At 35.7% G+C, this 19729-nt stretch overlaps 1 protein-coding gene across 3 annotated transcripts in view; it reads left to right on the plus strand.

The window, feature by feature from the left end:
• LOC121324353 (Kv channel-interacting protein 4) overlaps positions 1-19199 on the plus strand; it is a 357785-nt gene extending 338586 nt beyond the window's left edge. For all 3 annotated transcript variants that reach the window (XM_041266111.1, XM_041266106.1, XM_041266098.1), the window contains 6 exons: positions 12496-12565; positions 13458-13528; positions 14578-14685; positions 15111-15215; positions 18550-18612; positions 18984-19199. In XM_041266111.1, coding sequence (XP_041122045.1) covers positions 12496-12565; positions 13458-13528; positions 14578-14685; positions 15111-15215; positions 18550-18612; positions 18984-19031 — 465 coding nt within the window. In that variant the 3' untranslated portion in view covers positions 19032-19199. The remainder of the gene's footprint in view (positions 1-12495; positions 12566-13457; positions 13529-14577; positions 14686-15110; positions 15216-18549; positions 18613-18983) is intronic.
• Positions 19200-19729: the final 530 nt, after the last annotated feature.

Below are 19729 nucleotides of genomic sequence, written 5' to 3' on the forward strand. Positions count from 1 at the left end.
TGCTATCTCACTTCTTCCAGCTCCATTTCTAGCATACTAGTTTATGCAAATCCTGGATCGCGCGGCACTTTACGCACACTTGGTTTACTCCGCTGGGTTTTCTCGATTTCCCACATCAAGCAGGTGTCACAGATTACTGGCTTGAAGACCATGTTGAGGGTTTTTTTTTTTTAAGTTTAGTTTCTTCTGCAGCCGTCAAACTGCTTCTAAACTGCTCTGTACTTTTTCCACGCCTGTACTTCTCCCACTCACTGTCGCTGGGAAGACTGCCTCGTTTAACTGCGTTGTTCTGCTGTGCTGTTGGCTCCTCCCCTCGCCCGTGTCTCAGAACGGCGCTGAATTTGAATCAGCTGCTCCGAGTTTCAGCTTGTTTGTTATCAGAAAAAGACACGCGGCTGTTTGACTTTGAGCTGCTGCTGTGTTTCCCCAATGTCCTCTGTTTTCTGATTAAAGCAATTAAAGATGCAATTTCTCCTTACTGCTTCTAAACTGCTCTGTACTTTTCCACGCCTGTACTTCTCCCACTCGCTGTCGCTGGGAAGGTTTTTTGCTTGTGTTACTCAAGTAATGTACTAAACTGTTGCTTGTTTTACTTATTTTGCATGTATGGTGACTCAGATGTAGTTAAAAACAGATGGAAGAGCTTGCGGGACAACTTTTCTCGAAAAGCAAAAAACTAAGAAAGAGCAGGCAGTAAGAAATATAAAACCATAGAAATACAGGCTGCGCATGCAGTTTTTGGAGCAGCATTTGGAAATTAAGATGCAGAGAAACGTAAACAGAAGTAGGGTTATTATTATTATTATTATTATTATTATTATTATTATTATTATTATTATTATTATTATTATTAGTAGTAGTAGTATATGCCGATTGTGTGCGCTGTGTTATTTTATTTATTTGTTTTAACTATGGCTGTTGCTTATTTTAAGGGACAGTGCTCCATCATACACATGAACGAGAATTAATCGGTATGTAATTTAATAATAATAGAAGTTTGCTGTTTCTTGTGTTCTGATTATTTGGATGCTTGTTTGTGTTGTACGTTCTGCAGTTTTAATTTAACAACAAACGTTTAGTTTTTTTTTTTTTGCCTGCAGCAGAAGAATCAGCTGCCTCGTCAGTGCGAGGTGTTTTTCTTTTTAACCAGCGCTTCATTTCCTTTTTTTTAAAGCAAAAGTCGCCACTTGCAAAACAACACCTAGATAAATGTAATATCGTATTGGAAACGTGAGCTGTGACAACACGTTACATTTTTTGTGGCTACAGTTCTTTTTCAGGAAGGCATGTGCTTATAACCTATATAAAAAAGTGTTTTGTTTTGTTTAGTTTTTTTCTTTTTTTTTTTTTTTTTTTTTTTTTATATCAAAAAGTGTATAACAACCTACACTAACCTCTCACTCACGTCCAGCACCTGTGTGTGCAATTATTATTATTTTTAAAACTGACATCTCGATATTTCGGACAACCTGTCTGTCTGCAGATATGTTCCATAGCCATAACGGGAAGGTGTAAACAGATGGTGTATGCCATTGATGTCTGAGTAGGAGACATGGCTTATTTGTATACCTCTGACAAGTGGTTACATAAAATATCTCTGTAACTTTTTGCGTTGGAAAATCACATCTAAAACCATTACCGGCCGGTAAAATAAACCAGGCCATAGTTTTATAAGTCACATTTTAAATACTGCCCAGTAATTATTTTTACTAGCCGAAAATTACCACCATCTTTTATTAGTATTGCCATAGTTTCCTTATGGTTTATTTGTGGTTGAAAGAATGTTACCCCACCCGTCAACCCTGTATTTCCAATTGGCATCTATTTGGTATGAAATCATTGACAGTGAATCTGGTAACATACTTCCTCAGTTCTCCCAACTTCCCAAAATTCCCTTTCTTCTCCAGGTGACACACATTCTATAACAGTTAATGTGGCAGAGTGAGAGCTCTGCCCATGTATTTTAATTGTTGTTTGGTGGTGGTTGGCCAGGGATGGGGTTCATTCCTCTATGCCAAAAACATGTGAGAATGTGGCTGGAGACTTAATTAGATCATTGCTAATTACTGATTAATTAGTCTCCAGCCACATCCCATAAAATGAGAGTCCAGGGCTCCATTTGGAGAGTTTGGTGAGTGAACCTATGTTGTCTTTAAAAGTTCAGTGAAGGCTTTGTCCAGCCTGAACAGTTTTTGTATTTTTGTTTAAACCTTTATTTTGCCCTTGTGCCTTTTTGTTTGTACTTTTGTGTTATTTTGGTTTATTAAAGCATGCTTTGGTGCTTGTACTGCTGTTTCCTGGCTTCAGTCTCTGTCTAGCTGTTATCCTGTCACAGTTAAATAAATAACAATTCATTTTTTTCTGGTTAAAGGAATAATGCAGTTATCTGTAAAAATCAGTTGTTTTTACAAGCTAAACATTCAGTCAAATATAATTAACATTCTGGTAATCATTATAGCCTCCAATTTTTCTGCTCTTCTGAAGACAAATCTGTCTTAATATTGCTGTCACAAAGATAAAGAATATCCATAAAACACATTTAATGCAATGATTCCCCCCAGCCCCCCCCCCCCCCCCCCCTCCTTTTTTTTTTTCTTTACGTAAAATGTATTTGGCTTCACAAATATTTGCACATGACTTGCTAAATGCTGGTATAATTATATGTCTTGTCATTATGCTAATACTGGCAGCTACTGTGTCTATTGTCTTGAAGATGAACACAGAAACATTTTTCACTTCAAATGAACATTTTCTGAATAATCAGTAACTAACTAGAATGCTTATTTTCACTGACTGATGAAAGAAAACAGAATGACAATTTTCAAATGTCAATCCCGATTTTTTTACCCTTCAGCTGTCATTATTGTAAACAGAAATAGCTCTTATATTTTTCAAAAAAGCCTGTTGTACTTCATAACAATATTCTGTACATCTATATATATATATATATATATATATTTGTTTGACGAGATGTGGGGTTGGGAAAAGTATTAATATTTTGTATTCAAAACCCTTCTCCCACAGGATTCCTGGAATCTTTGTATAATATAAAAGCAGTCTTATAACACAAATAAAAAGACTAAGAGTAAGAACACAGAAACAGAGACAGGTGAGTTTGTAGAAAGAGTTGCATTTCATCAAGAAAGAGGAAGAGAGAACAAACACAGAAGCATTTAAAATACAATTGCATGCAATATTGGTGCAAGATACTAAGCGTAATGTAGTGGACTGTCTCTGTTTCATATTTAATAAAATACATTTTACAAGAAAATAAATAAGGTGTTTTGTCAGCCGCCTTGTATGTTTTTATTTTTTTTTAAACAAAGCACTCAGCACATCCAATCAAGTCACATATTTTGAGAAATACTGAGTGTAATGATCTGTGCATTTTTTAAACTCAAATGATAATTACAATTAATTTGCTGTCTCTGAAACTTGCCGAGCGTAAAAGTGGTTTATTGGCTAATATTCTGATTTGTTGTACATAGTTATCCCCTGAATTTGATACTTACCTATGATTAAGGAAAGGAGTTGTAAGTTGAAATATTCCATTTGGACTGTTTAATGATTTATCCCTCAGCCTGGCTTTCATTTCCATTTACTTACATGTGGCCTGTCAATGTTTCTACACTCATAGCTGAATTCCTTTTTCAAAGTATGCCTTTTTAGTACTGCAAATGATTACTTAAAAAGACTCACATTAGGATTACATTTTAATGATCATGATGCTATAATGCAGTGGCTCTTAAAAAGTACCAAATACCAAATATTACATTAACTACCAAATATTATGATAACTTTGTGCAATTATTTAATGTTTATACAATGCCAAAGAACATGCATTATCTGTATCATGATGGTGGCACTTTTTAAAAGCTGCTATAAGGACAGTAGTGCCACAATTAAAATTGAATCTAAGGGTCAGTAAAAAGGTCTACCACAATAATATATGTGTCTTAAAAATACAAATGATGTGTAATTATTGCTAATTTTCAACAGGAAAGGTTATTTTTATTTGACAATAATAATAAGGCTTTAAACTTGAAATGGCAACTTTTGGAATTATGGTTGCGTCTGTACAATGGTGGTCTTAAGATGTTTTGAAAATCCATCCAAAGTAGATCAAAGAAAAATCGAATAACTTATTCCAATTTATTTTCGCACATGCTGTTTATTTTACACGCGCTATATAATAATATATATATATATATATATATATATATATATATATATATATATATATATATATACACAGTCTGGAGAAAGAGTTCTCAATTACGCCCTAATTATGCGCCCGAACAGTGTATGTTGCTGCAATGCCCGATTCCAGCCTTGCTGAAGCACCCCCAGATGAGTCAAATTTTCAGCTTTGCCCAACACCTGGTCGTCTAATGGTTAGACGGAGACCTGGAGAGGCCTACAAGCCACAGTGTCTCGCACCCACTGTGAAATGTGGTGGAGGATCGGTGATGATCTGGGGGTGCTTCAGCAAGGTTGGAATCGGGCAGCTTTGGCATGAATCAAGCCAAGTACAAGGTTGTCCTGGAAGAAAACTTGCTTCCTTCTGCTCTGACAATGTTCCCCAACTCTGAGGATTGGTTTTTCCAGCAGGACAATGCTCCATGCCACACAGCCAGGTCAATCAAGGTGTGGATGGAGGACCACCAGATCAAGACCCTGTCATGGCCAGCCCAATCTCCAGACCTGAACCCCATTGAAAACCTCTGGAATGTGATCAAGAGGAAGATGGATGGTCACAAGCCATCAAACAAAGCCAAGCTGCTTGAATTTTTGCACCAGGAGTGGCATAAAGTCACCCAACATCAATGTGAAAGACTGGTGGAGAGCATGCCAAGACGCATGAAAGCTGTGCTTGAAAATCAGGGTTATTCCACCAAATACTGATTTCTGAACTCTTCCTAAGTTAAAACATTAGTATTGTGTTGTTTAAAAATGAATATGAACTTATTTTCTTTGCATTATTCGAGGTCTGACAACACTGCATCTTTTTTGTTATTTTGACCAGTTGTCATTTTCTGCAAATAAATGCTCTAAATGACAATATTTTTATTTGGAATTTGGGAGAAATGTTGTCAGTAGTTTATAGAATAAAACAAAAATGTTCATTTTACCCAAACACATACCTATAAATAGTAAAACCAGAGAAACTGATAATTTTGCAGTGGTCTCTTAATTTTTTCCAGAGCTGTATATATATATATATATATATATATATATATATATATATATATATATATATATATATATATATATATATATATATATATAATGTTAGACTAAAAACAGGTTAAAACAGGTGTTGCATGGCAAAAGGACATCAGTTCTACATCTCCAGCCAAGCCCCACCCCTTGTTCACTGTATTTTTCACATACCTCTTTATAGGCATATAGATAAATAATCTCCTGATCACTTGTTTTACCATCAAACTCCTAAATAATGCAATCCAAGTTATTATTTTATTACTATAACATCTCAAAAAGCTCTGCAAATGTCTGTGATGTTCTTTGAGTGTTGGATACAGAAGCAGCTTTCTCCTTTGTTTGTATCTGTGTTATCTCTGTGGTGCAGGGGCTATCTGTATTGCAGGGGCAAAAACAACCCCCCCCCCCCCCCCCCCCTTTCTTTTGGCTTCATTGGGTATCACTTGACCATTGAAAGGTTTTCTCGAATTTTTCCAGAGAAAAAAATGACTAGAGACCTGTGCTTTACGTCTTTTTGACGACTGGAAAGGGAAAATTGTAATAGGACCGCAAAGGGTTAATAGTATTTACAGGCAGCGCAGAAATGTCATCCTAATCTATTCAATTAATAGACAAACCAATCCAACATAGTTACCAACCTTTGCTAACTAGGGAAATTGAATCGTGCTGCTCTTTGCATACCTACACATTTATTGATTTATTTTTTATTTTGAGTACTGACAATTTTTTTAGCAATATTAAAGTTGACATTTCTTTTTATCTGTGCAGTTTCAGAAAGGAAATGTGGTGAGCTCAGTGGGGGCTTGTCAGGTGTAGGCACTACAGGCAGAAGATCTTCATGGTATTAATTAAACCTAACAGTTGACCAGCAGCATTAGAGCTTCATTAACAAAACTGAGTTGAGCTGTCTTTCAACTGAACCATTAATTCAATTGTGATGTAAGGTCATTCAGGGATGTGGTTATAACTATAGTTATAATCACTGTTGACAATGAAGTAATAGGATTATTATAAAGTAGAACCACGTTTTCTGTACTACAAGATTAAGAAGTGCTTTCAGCAGAGCTTTGTGTGTGAAGTGCACTTCTCTTGCCAAATGAGGGTACCCCATTCTACAATCGATGCCGAAATGTAGCACAACATTTTAATGAGAGGATAGGCAAGGATGCTAGAAGATTGGCAGCAGCAGGGACTGAAGTCTATTTCTCTATTTAAGCGGGAGCGAACACCAAGACTGCCCAAGCTTTTAGGGCATGAGGAAGTAGCAGTCTTCATGATCATACAATCCTTGGCCTCTCTTTTAGTGAGTGCTTGCAAAACCGACAGTGCCAAGTTTACTAAATTGTGGTTGGTTTTGTGTTCTTATAACACCAGTAAGTTGATTTATTGATTTGGTTGTGAAATTGAATACAACAAAAATCAGTACAACAATTTTGGTAAAAGAACCTAAATAAGTTTGGAGTCTAATCGACAAATTGCAGCTGGTCCTCTAAACCAACAAACTAATTTTACTTGCAGCCAATATGAATCCAGGCCAATAGAGGGGGAAGGCAGAGCATGTCACCTTTTTTTTTAACATTGTCTAAGACACTTTATTTTCAGGTAAGTTTTTTCTTTACAGGTTAATTTTCCTGCCCTCTGGAGCTACTGTAGGTGGCTCACCAGGCTAATTGAAACATTAATTAAATAGCCTGAAAATAGTTAAGTCGTTAACATAAAAAAAACCCACCTGTTTTAAGTGGTCATACTTTTTAAACACTTAGAATAATGCTTACATGCTTGTAATAACCCATTGGTGCAAGATTCAGATAACGTAGTATAATTTGTATTGGCTCCTAGTTTTCAAGAAAAATTTGTTGAAGTTCACTTCTTTTCACTATATTATTTGTTGTAGTTTTTCAATAACTAGACTTGTTTAGTCACACGGCAAATATATTCTTACAGTGTGTATTTAGAATGAAATGCTTTCCTGCATTATTTGGTTTGTTTTTTCTACTGTATACTCTAGAGTTTTATAATTCTTGGGAAATCTGATATTGCAGCAGGTCTAGCACATTTTTAAATTATTAATATATTTTTCTCTAGGAGTTCAATGTTATTGTCAGAACCCATTTTCTGTTTATGCTTGAAAGCACCATTTATAACAAACTTATTTTTTCGTTTTAAAAAATCCTATTAGGCAGTCTGCTACCATTTCTCTACCCGAGTAAGTTCCATACTAGGTTAAAGAAAGCATTCAGCTTGTATGTCCTACTTTCAGGCTGTCTATTACTGTTCTTTATAAGAAAAGACAGGGCCAGTCATCTACAAAGGATATTAATCATTTGAAATCGTTTTTGTGCGTGAAGAAAATGTAAAAATTTGTTTCTAGGAAATTTAGGCTGACGTTCAAAGGCAGATTCAAAAGTCCTGTTAGTATTGAGGGTATATACTGCAGAACCCAACGGGCCATGAGGTTAACAATGCTGTAAAGAACCTGCATCTATAGCCCAAATGATCTGTATGATATACCTACAAGACCTTTCAAGGTTAAGACAGCCGGTGAGACAAGATTAACTGAACAATAGTAGGGGGCTGTGAATAGATTACTGAAGCAAATTAAGGACAGGACAAATACTTAAGTTGATGTGTGCTTTATTGTTTATTCCACTTATCTTACAGTCATATCATATGTGCCCATTTCTCAGCCAAACTGTATCTGTCTTGTAGTTCAGCTCTGGTAATTATTCAATACATTCTACTCTAGAGACCTTATTAAGCCTTTGTTCGTGTGACAGCCCCCTTTTTTTTCTTTCTTTTACCAGTGATATTTTATACAAGATGATTATTTTTATTTTTTATAAAAAGCATCAACTCAAAGAGTCAGCAGTACTCTTTTAGCAAGAGCATGTTGTAATTCCCATGTTACACTTCACACACTACCTCAATAATCGAATAAAGCTGTGAAATATTCATAACTTATTGGGCAGGATTTTCAAAAGGTCGTAAATGGTAACTCCAGCGTTAATTAACACATTTTCAAGTGGTTGTTATTCCTATTTCTTTATTAAATAATCAAGCTAATGTGATTTCGTAAATTATGTTGATTTACAAAATAATGTTAATATTGTAATGACCATGGTGATTGCATCTGTGTTGTGTTGTCTTGTGTTCATTTGTCATGTCTTGTTCAGTGTTACATGTATTGTAAGGAAATGGGGAACGCAATTAGCGTTCGTGTTAGTGTGTGTGTGTGTGTGTGTGTGTGTTTGTGCATGTGTGTGGGTGGGGGGGGTGATCCTCGAGGACTTGTCTGCAATGGTTGTTGTATGACTCCGAGGGACAGAGAGGGAGGCTAAAAGTGAGGGCCTGAGCAGTGAAACAATGTAAAGAGCTCCAAAGAGCTCCAAAGAGCTCCAAAGAGCGCCAAATCTCTGACTGGGAGAAAAGAGAAGAGAGTGAAGGAAAGAGAAAGGACGGTTGGGAGAAAAAGGAAATAGAAGTTTTATTATTTTAGTTTGAACCCCGCACACACAAGGATTTATTGTATTACCAGACATTTAACTGGTTAGTAGGGGTGCAACAATTAATCTATGCATCGATTATTGATCATCTGTCCTAAAATTTCCCGAGCTTCAATTACATATTGTTGAATTAATATATCAAATTAGAACCCAATCTCCTGTTGCTGGTTTGCAATAAAACCGTGAGTGTGTTTATTTTCATGCTAGTATGGTAGATTAGCGTTGCTAGGATACACACTTTAGGCCTCTACATTCGTTTTGGACAAGCCAAATCAGAAGTAGGCCTATTGTATTCATGTTTTCTTGATTTAAAAATTAAGACAAAATGTGTTTTTTGTTTTTTTGTTTTTTTTAAATCTATTAACTCTACCAATTAGCTTTTTTTCAAAGCATGTTGTGTTTGGATTATATGACAGTAGTATATAAAAATATGCTGAATTTAGTATGATAGTTAAATTAGTCAGGATTTGTGAGATTAATTCAAATGTTTTGCTTTGCTTTTGGACATAAAATGTTAACAATAATGAACAATGACAGTTCATATATACATTTTAAACAACATCAATATTAAAATGAAAGACAAGCTACCAGATACAACTCAAAAGTTTTATTCAAGCTCATCATTTCAATCATCTGCACAGCCAGAACACTGTATTTAAATGAACAATTAAACATAAAATGGTTTATTTTTTAACTTACCACAATAAAGCACTACTTTAAAAAAAATGAAAAACTATAATAAATAAACATTTCAAAAGAAACTAATGTGTAAACAGGTATATGCACATGCACAACTGTAAAAACAAATGTATTTTTTAATTTAAAAACAGTAACATGTTTTCTCTGCATGCGTCACTATGTGTTATTGTCCCTGGTGCAATCTTTGAACAAAACGAGGAAATTGGTGGCTGCCAGGTCCGGTAGAGATAACAACAGGCTTGTATATTAAAAAATAAATAAAGAAATAAATAAAAACCTAGAATATTGTAGGTTATATTCAAAATAAAAACATGTATTGTAAAGGGCAGTAAAAGTGACGGTTGGCAGTTTTAGATAGAGGGGATTATTATAACATATTCAGTTTTGTGATCCTGTGTTTCAAACACCATCAGGGTATTTAATACATGCACTTAAGAAAAGTCAAGAATGGACAACTGCGTATTTTTCACACAGAGTAATTTCAATTTTAAAAGTGAAAACCGTCAAAATGACTGCCGTGGCGGGAACTTTGACTGCCCTTTACAATACATCTTTTTATTTTGAATATAACACACACACATATATATTAAATATAATAGCCTGTTGATATCTCTACTGGACCTGCCAGCCACTAATTCCTTCATTTTGTACAAGGAATGCATCAGGGAAAATGTCATTAGGAGAGATTCCATCTTGAATCTAGCTACAGCGCTTCGGCAGAAACATTTCGATCAGAAAACTGCAAAGCTGCAGGATGCAGCAGCTCAATTTGTTTTCTGTGCTGCAAGTGACACACGCAAGATAAACCATATGTCACTTTCATTTTAGATTAAAAGCTACTTTTGTTTTTACAGTTTTGCATGTGCATGTACCTGTTTACACACTAGTTTCTTTTGAAATGTTTATTTTATTACAGTTTTTCATTTTTTGAAGTAGTGCTTTATAGTGGTAAGATAGAAAATAAACCCTTTTTATGTTTAATTGTTCATTTAAATACAACGTTTCAGCTGTGCAGATGTTTGATATGATGTGCTTGAATAAAACTTTTGAGTTGTATCCAATAGTTTGTCTTTCATTTTAATATTGATGTTAAAAATGTAACAGTAGCATTGTGACATCTGACCTCTACTGTAGATTTTTTTGAATTATACAAATAAAAACCTAAGAGGAAATAATGAAATCTTGGTATAGAAAATGTCATACTATTACAATAAAGTTTCCTTACAGGTGATTGTGGATTTGCAATACATCCTTGTTAGGGAGTTCTATTCTAATTTTAAAAGCTTAATACATATAAGTGTTACATACATGGTATACATGTGTAAAAACTAGGGGTCTATGTAAATCACAGCAAATTTACGTATTCTTCGCGGGTAGGTTATGGAATAAAATTAGGATTTCGTTGACGAACCTGCTTAACCATTAAATAAACCTAAGTAGACAATATTTCAGAGCACTATAGAAGCCTAAAAATAGCGGTACTTGCTTTCTTACTCAAACAGAGTGCTGTCATCTGCTAAAGGCAAGCATGCAGCACCCCCCAGCAGTTGCTGCCTACATTCTGGTGTGGATTTGCCCATACATTGAGACTGCACGTCTGCATCCACTGAATTGGTTGGAAGTGCAAGGCAAAACTTTACCAAGTTATACAGATATGGAAATCGATTAGAAACAGTCCCAAAACTCGGTTACCCAAGGGCATTTTTTGCATACTTTAATAAAGGCAATATCAAAACCCAACCAAAAAAATGTGCCTGTTCGGGTCTAAAATTCTAACTGGGTTTAAAAATGAAGCAGCAGGTTGTTTGAAGTGAGGTGGCTGTGCTGGATCATACCTGTAGTACTGATTTAACTTGGCTACAGCCGATAGGGATACTTTTTGTCTGCGCTGACTTTCCAGTTTGTTTTCTGAAAGCTGTTTATTTTACGTTCTGTTCAGCAGGCACTGTAGCAGCTTTTCATTTAATGTGTGATTCTGAAGCTAAATAGCGATCAATGGTATTTTCAAAGGGATTTCAAAGAGTCGGAGCCATGAAGCTAAATGAGCGTTGTTTTTTACAACTGGTAAGGATCCTGGCAGCAGCATTCTGAACAAGCTGCAGTCGGTTTATGGTGCGTGCCAGGAGATCACCATATAGAGAGTTGCAGTAGTCGAGTTGAGAGGAGACAAATGCATAACAAAGTATCTCCACATTCGGTAGGGAAAGGTAGGGACGGACTTTGGAGATGTTTCGAATATGGTAGAAGGAAGATTTGACCATAAAGGAGATGTGAGCATCAAAGGAAAAGTTGCTGTCAAGAAGTACACCAAAGCTTCGTACTGTGGGGGAAGGCATCAGCAGACAGTTTACGAGGTTCAGGGCAGCTATGCTGAGATTATTAAGTTGAGTTTTAGAACCTACTAGGAGTTCAGATTTGTTAGTGTTCAGTTGAAGAAAATGGGCAGATATCCAGGCCTCGATGTCTTGAATGCAAGCCGAGAGCCGGACCATAGCAGAGGAGCTACCAGGGTCGTGTTTTAAGTAGAGCTGGGTGTCGTCAGCATAGGAGTGAAACATGAGGCAGTGTTGGCGGATGAATTTTACAAATTATACACAAAATAGATATTCCCATTATTTTTTATTTCTACTTGGTGGTGGGAGAGCCATCTCCCTGTACGCTAGTACTTACCATAACAGTGAATTATGTTTTCATTGATTTTTCTTGATCTCGTTAACATGCATTTTGATTAACGAGTTCCCTTTATCCAGTTGATGAGACAGGAAGTGATGTGCATGACCTGCGACATGCTGTTTAATGAGAAATGCATTCATTAATGACCTCATCAACTCAATTTCAAAGCATAACGGATTCATTTTAGTAACAAATTCAGTTTGAAAATCACTTGTTGTTGCTACTATAATGGGAGTTTGATACAGTAACACCCATTATGTCTTATAATAATTTGGACAAGAGACCCACAGTGTGTAGTACAATGATGTGGGTTATTATGGTACTAGGAGACACATTGTACAAAAGGTGGAGGGTGGGGGGGGCTTTCACCTTTTAATACATGGCTGCCTTATTTCAGGAATGTCCCAGTGGGATCGTCAATGAAGAAACTTTTAAAGAAATATACTCTCAGTTCTTTCCACAGGGAGGTAAGTTTGTGGACCAACTTCACCAAAAACTACACGGTTGAGTTAAACAAAATGTACCCTTTAATCTGGAATATAAATCAATGGATAGGGCATATTGGTTAATGGTAATGGTAATGAATACAAAAATAAAATACTAGTAGATAGAACAGACTAAAAACTAAAATGCTAAACATAAGGAACACATAACTTATTGTTGCATTTCAATGGAAACAAATGTCTTTTTTTTTATTATTATTATTGTTTTTCTTGCCATATGTATAACATGACATAGGCATATTAAAATAGCAAGGAAAAGACAAAAAACAGTTATTTTATATGTGATGTGATTGCACCATATGTTGCAATTGTAGCTGTTAATAGCATAACATCTGGGCTGAAACCATAGAGATTTAATTATGTTTGACACTGTTCACGAATCACAAAACCTACAGAAATGTGGTTTGTTCTTATAACACTATTAAGTTAATTTCTTGATTTGGTTGTGAAGTTTAATATCATCAAAATCAGTACAACAATTTTGGTGAAAGAACCTAAATAACTTTGGAATCTAACTGACAAATTGCAGGCAACAACAGCTGGTTCACTACTACAGTATACGTCACCATGTACATTTAGAAGAACTATCTTAAACTTGTTATTGTTATATCTCAGCATTTATTAATTACATGAAGCTGAGCAGACATCAACAACTTATTTTATTTCAATTTAACTGTGTTCTTTTTGTATATTAAAGCAAATGAAATTAATGTTACATATGAAATATATTTTATATGTCCTACAAAATGTTCCAAAGTTGCATCCTGTGTGCTAAAACACATATGGGAACTATTCAGTTAAACCATTAACCAGTAAGTGCTTACCAAGGTTTTAAAATACCGTGGTTTTATTTCAGATTCGACTACATATGCACACTTTCTGTTCAATGCATTTGACACAGATCACAACGGCTCTGTGAGTTTTGAGGTAAGCATACAGATTCTTAAAATTAACATTAGCACAATTTGGTGTCTTTATTGAGTGTGGGGGAGCAGGTATCAATCTCATAGAGAAAAATGTGCAGAATTTCAATTTGAACTAAACTGGCACATTCCACATCCTACCCTCTTTGAATCCTTCTGTCAAGTAAAATACAGGTGTTTTATTGTCTAATAAAAAGTTTCCTCTAAAACTGTAGCCTTCTGCATTTATTGTTACTGCCTCAGTAACAAACCCAGACACTTACTTTATAAAGAGCTTGACAGATAATTCAGGTAACACCAAATAATTGCATTTCGTATGATATACGCCACTATTTCTACCATTAATTTACACACTACTTAGGTATTTCTATAGCAGTTAACTTTAGTTGAAATGTACTGTATTCACTAGTTTATTTCATTAGTATTTCTTTTTTTTTTCTGGAGTACTACATACAGTACAGTAATAACCTTGGAATCCTTGCCTATTTTCTAAACACAGTTAGTGGTTAATTTAAAACATTATATTCTGTAAATCCCCAATGGGTATTTCTGATACCATTTAAAACATTGGCCTGTGACATCCCTCTTAAATCCACAGATGGCCACAGAAAATCACTGTATGATCAATATATGATTATGTTTGTTTTTTACCCATACTCCATCTTACTGTAGCGGAAACAACCAAAAAATATAATGTGTTCAGAAAACAATTATATGATTCACCAGGGCATATTTCCAAGCTAAGTAAATAATGTGCATGCTTGCTTGCTTGTTGTGAATTTTCATTTTGAAATTTACCTTCCAGTGCTGACAGACTGCTATTGGTGAAGCTGCTCAGGCAGAGATAAAAAACAATTGAGCATCATCTACAGTTGAATTGCAGCATACTATTATAATGACTATAATTAAAATGTATACCAGCGACAATTTGCTTCTGCAATTGTCCAGTTCGGATTTGCAGAGTATCCATAATATCCAATCTTTTTATGAGAGTCCTGTAATTTGTTTATTAAAGTTGCACTTTTTATTTATTTATTTATTTTTTCCCTGTAGGATTTTGTCTTGGGTCTTTCAATTTTGCTGCGGGGTTCGATACAAGAGAAGCTTAATTGGGCTTTTAATTTGTACGACATAAATAAAGACGGCTACATAACTAAAGAGGTAAGCAAACACAAGGGGTAGCAATGAAATACTAATCACTCACTCAAGGGCTTTTTTGTGAAGTGTAGATTGCCAGTAAGCCTCCTTGCCATTTCCAAAAGCATGTAATTATGTTCAAACAGAAAGTATCAAAGTCAAATCATTTAAGATTAATTTAAAGCTCTAGTATCACTACTGGGACAACTGTCTTAAATATAAAAATAATTGCATGCATATCTATAAAGTGTATTTAAAGGTGCAGTGCCCACACATAATCAGTTGACAGCTTTTTTGACACAGTTTTCGGGGTCAAATCAGGTTTAACCCTCATTTTAAAAATTCCATTTGGGGGTAGAAATCGGACTTTATTGGAATTACTGAGTACTAGCTATGGAAATGTAAACTGAATTATACTAACAGCCAATTGTCAATATACTGTTCTGCAGGAGATGCTGGACATTATGAAAGCTATATATGATATGATGGGAAAATGCACATACCCTGCCCTCAAAGACGAAGCACCCAGACAGCATGTGGAGATATTCTTCCAGGTAAGGCAGGCGGTATTATCATTCATGGAATATACAGTGAAACTCTGATACAACGTACTGCCTTGGGACCGTTTATATCACATACGATTTCCATACAAAATTCTCGCGAACAAAAGGGGTGCTACTTTTTTTTAATGACTTATTTTAGTGAGTGCTTTTATAATGGTATACCAACCCTAAAAGCTAACGTTTATGTCAAAAAATAGTCCTGGGAAGGTGGATTAGGACAAGTCGTTACGTGTTGGTGAAAGTAATATTGTGCAAAATGTTGTTCTTGTCACCGCAAAGCAGATACTTAAATACTTAAATACATTTTATAAATTGTGTTTCTGCTTTAAAAAACCAACAAAAAACCAACCTACCATGTATATTACTATGACTATTGTTATTGTAGTAATACAGTAATATAATAATATGAACATGATAAAATAGCATGTCTGCACACAAATCGCGTTGTTTATTTCGTTGGGATCTGCAATAGAGGAGATCGACCAAAACTGCAGCTTTCTCTCTCTCACAAAGTTTCTGAATGGTGTTTTCAGCAAAACACTAGACCATGCTGTTTACTCTTTATAAATTTATTTATTTTTAAAAAAGAAGATATTAAGTAGAGATTTTAAAACGGCCAGGAGACTATATGGCCAAAGTTATCGATGCATTTTAAAACCTCTGTAAATTAAATTGGAAGAAGGTTTTTTTTTTTTTTAAGTTACCAATTATTATTTGTATTTATTTATTGCCCCCAATTTGGAATGTCTAGTTATGTTTTTTCTCCTCACCGCAGCAAGTTCCCATACAACACAGCTGTTCTGAGGGCGTGTGAGTGTCTTCAGATCTCACAAGCCTAAAGGCAGAATTACTTTTAAGGCGAGAAATCCAGAGCAGAGGTGGGTGGGCTACCAATCCCGGGGAACAGAGATCAGCCCTGCCTTTTATTCACTCTGAATATGCTCAGTGTTGTGTAATGAGGAGAAAGAGTCCCTGCCAGTTTCCCATCTCCCACCCCGGGAGCGTCAGAGCCAATGTGACGCCCCCTTTGGAGTCCCCAGCAAAGTTTGGCCTCTTTCCAAAGCACAGACATGAACCACTGCCGTCCAAACTGTGTGACTCTTCCTGCGCTCCCAGCGGCAGCGCTTTAACTGGATGATCCACTCAGGCACTCCTGCCAGGTCATTTTTCTTTGCTATAAAATGCCATCTTCTCTCATTATAATTTTCTTTCGACCTTTTCCAGCAATTTTGTCCTGTACCATAATGCAAACAACTTGAGAGGTACATTTTTCAATAGTGACAGATCTAAATACTGCCATCCTAAAACTTGTAAGCCTGCTCTACTGTGGAACATTGCATTTGTATTATTAGTGATGTTAATGAGATTATTTGAAAGAGGGTATTTAGATACATTGGGCAGGATTTTTTTAAAAAAACCAACAGTGTCATTGTGGTATAGTAATGAGAGATTTATTAGCAACTGATTTTCAAATTAAATCTGTTAATTAAATCAATCCGTTAATGCTTTGAAAATGAGTTGATGATTTCTCATTAAAAAGCTTAATTGTCACAGGTTACATACATCACTTCCTGTCTCAACGACTAAATAATTGTGCATTTTGTCATGCAGAATGTACATTTATTTAGATAAATTCACATGTAAAGTGCTGATTTACGATTATTTAATAACGAGATAGGCATAACGACCTCTTGAAAATACCAAAATCAATGCTACATACCCATTTGTTGATTAACACTCACATGATAATTTATGACTTTTTGAAAATCCTGTCCATCGTGTTTTAGACCTTTACCACCAACTCACCCTCTTTTTAGTTGGAGATTGGGCCAGCAGGTTTAAAAGGACATGTTTTGAAAAGAATGAAGTTTGTTCATTGTTAACACTTGAAATCTCTGCCAAGTGGTCCCTGAGTGGCTCACCTGGTAAAAGCATGGCTGCTTGGTGTGCAGGGTGAGTCATACAGCCAGTGGAGTGCAGATCTTCGCCGGCTATTCCAGAGGGAACATCAAATCCAGGAGGGACTGTTTCTTCTGATCATGCTACAGCGCACTCTACTGGTCAGATGCCTGGTGAGCTCAGGACACCTGCAGGGCTGGCCTTTGTCCTTCAGAGACCAGAAACTCGCTGACAGACCTGCTCTCAAGTACCTGGGTGCAAAGAAGGAATTGGCTTATAGAGGGATCAGAAGACTCCCACTGAGCTTTAGTTCTGTAAACCGTTGTGTGAAATTGCTGCTGTGGGGGAATGTAATGAGATATTTTAAATTGGGGATAAGACGGTATAAAGAAAAATGATAACGTAATATTGGAGCTTCAGAACCCAAAACCACTCGATAGGATTGCAAAGGAAAGGTGAAATGGATAAATGAAACATTTGAAACTACTTTAATGTAGATCATCTTGTATCATACTGGCAGGTATTTACTTTTTAGATTTATTTTTCTAACTATTAAAGTAGTTTGCTAAAAAGTGATTTGGAACCAGCGTCAAGCATTAGACTCTTAAAACCCCAAATATAAGCTTTATGCATGTCTGTGACAGAGATCGAATGACGCTTGGTGTTAGATCTCCTTCCTGACTTGACAGGGTACTAGATAAAGGGAGAAGAGTATCCTGGACTAAAAGGCATGACACTTTATTCATGTGAGTAGGTGGAAGTCAGCAACCTAGAAAAGGGACTGAGCTACGGTACCCGAATGGGAAACGGCATGGCATCTGTGCATTAGAAACGCAGATGTGCTCCTTAACCAAGGGGTCATGAGCGAGGGCATAAAATTGGGGTGTAGCAAAGTAATCTGCTCATTTCTAAATGGTTAGAGTTAACCTAAAAGGAGTAAGAGAATTGCTGAAAACCCTGTTTGTTTTGTGTTTGTAAAGTGTCGGCTGTAACTGTTTGTCTTTTTAGACTATCAGTAACACGACCCGGAGCTAGAGTACAAGCCAGCATTAATCTGGACAACACTTTTCACCCTTCACCCCAGCATTTCACGGAGTACTGTAATTACCGCTAGCACTTAAATTCCCTCACTGTCTTGTTTGTGTTTTGTGTTTAGTGTGGGTGTGTATAAAACCTGGACTTTTGGTTGCAGGTCAAACCCGGGGATTAGTTATGAGTGATATGTGTGCTGTATCAGTCAAGCATTTATTATTTACAGGTGTTTGCCTTAGGGCTCTGGACATTGTTATTATTATCAATAAACACCCCTGCACCTGAAAGTAATTGTCTGTGTGTTTTGTACCTGCACTGCACTCACCACTTTGCCACAATGTCCTACATTACATTTAATTCTACTATATAAATAGTTTTCTTTCGTTGTTTATAGAAAATGGACAAAAACAAGGATGGAGTAGTTACCATAGATGAATTTATCGACTGCTGCCAAAACGTGAGTACTGCGGAGACCCTGATTAAGTGCAGTACCATATTTGTGTACAGTATATGCACCGTGTTCAGGCAGTAATTTTGTATAATAATTCAAACTGTTTTATTCTTTATTATTCATGAAAGTCAGCTTGTGTTCTTTGCTTACTAGTTTTTTTATTTTAGATACTAGTGACTCATTTACCAAAATGCTTAGCAAGCTACTAAACTTAATAACAACAGACATACTGGCATTTTGTCCTAGCAGTGTTAAAGACTGTTATGCAGAACCTTTCCTGCCAAATGACTGCTATGATTATCAGTACTACTGATAGATATGCTGAATGAGGTCTTCTACCTCCATTATCTCTTTGTTCTTATTTGTCTTCTTCACAGGATGAGAATATAATGAGATCCATGCAGCTCTTTGAAAATGTCATCTAACGGGGTGCTTACCAGCAGCACTTTAATGGCCAGCTCGAAGAATTATTCAGAGAATACATGACAGGACTTATGACTTCGTACATACTTAAACCACTCAGCAATATGCTGACGTATATATATATATATATATATATATATATATATATATATATATATATATATATATATATATATATATATATATATATATAATGCAATAAGCTTTGTGTGAAGAAAGAAGCGGTTTAGACACAAAACTTGTTTGACAAAAAGTACAAGTTCGGAGTATTACGTACAGACAAATTTTACTTGATCCCCCCAAGAAAAAAAAAAAAAAAAAAACTAACTAGCTCTGAACATATACCTATGCCACTGAACAACAAGTCTTAGAATACGAAATCATATTTTTAACTATCATACAATACTGGATTCAAGTCTGTGCACTAGTCTAGAGTACCAATTACCCTTCCTGGTATATTTGATATAAGCTTGCTTATATTTATTTTCAATCCTTTCAAATGTGATAAATACACAACACTACACATTTTGTGTTTGTTTTTTGAACTGCTAAATTACTGCTGTTATGTTTATAGGTGGTCATTAAAAATTGCCTTTTGCTACCATTGTGCAACATATAATAAACTGACCTCAATCTTTTGTGTCAATCTTTTAATGGAACTGATCACAGGCTATACAGAATGTTGTTAGCACTTTTAATT

This window comes from Polyodon spathula, chromosome 1 (assembly GCF_017654505.1).
Source record: "Polyodon spathula isolate WHYD16114869_AA chromosome 1, ASM1765450v1, whole genome shotgun sequence".
NCBI classification, from domain to species: domain Eukaryota; kingdom Metazoa; phylum Chordata; class Actinopteri; order Acipenseriformes; family Polyodontidae; genus Polyodon; species Polyodon spathula.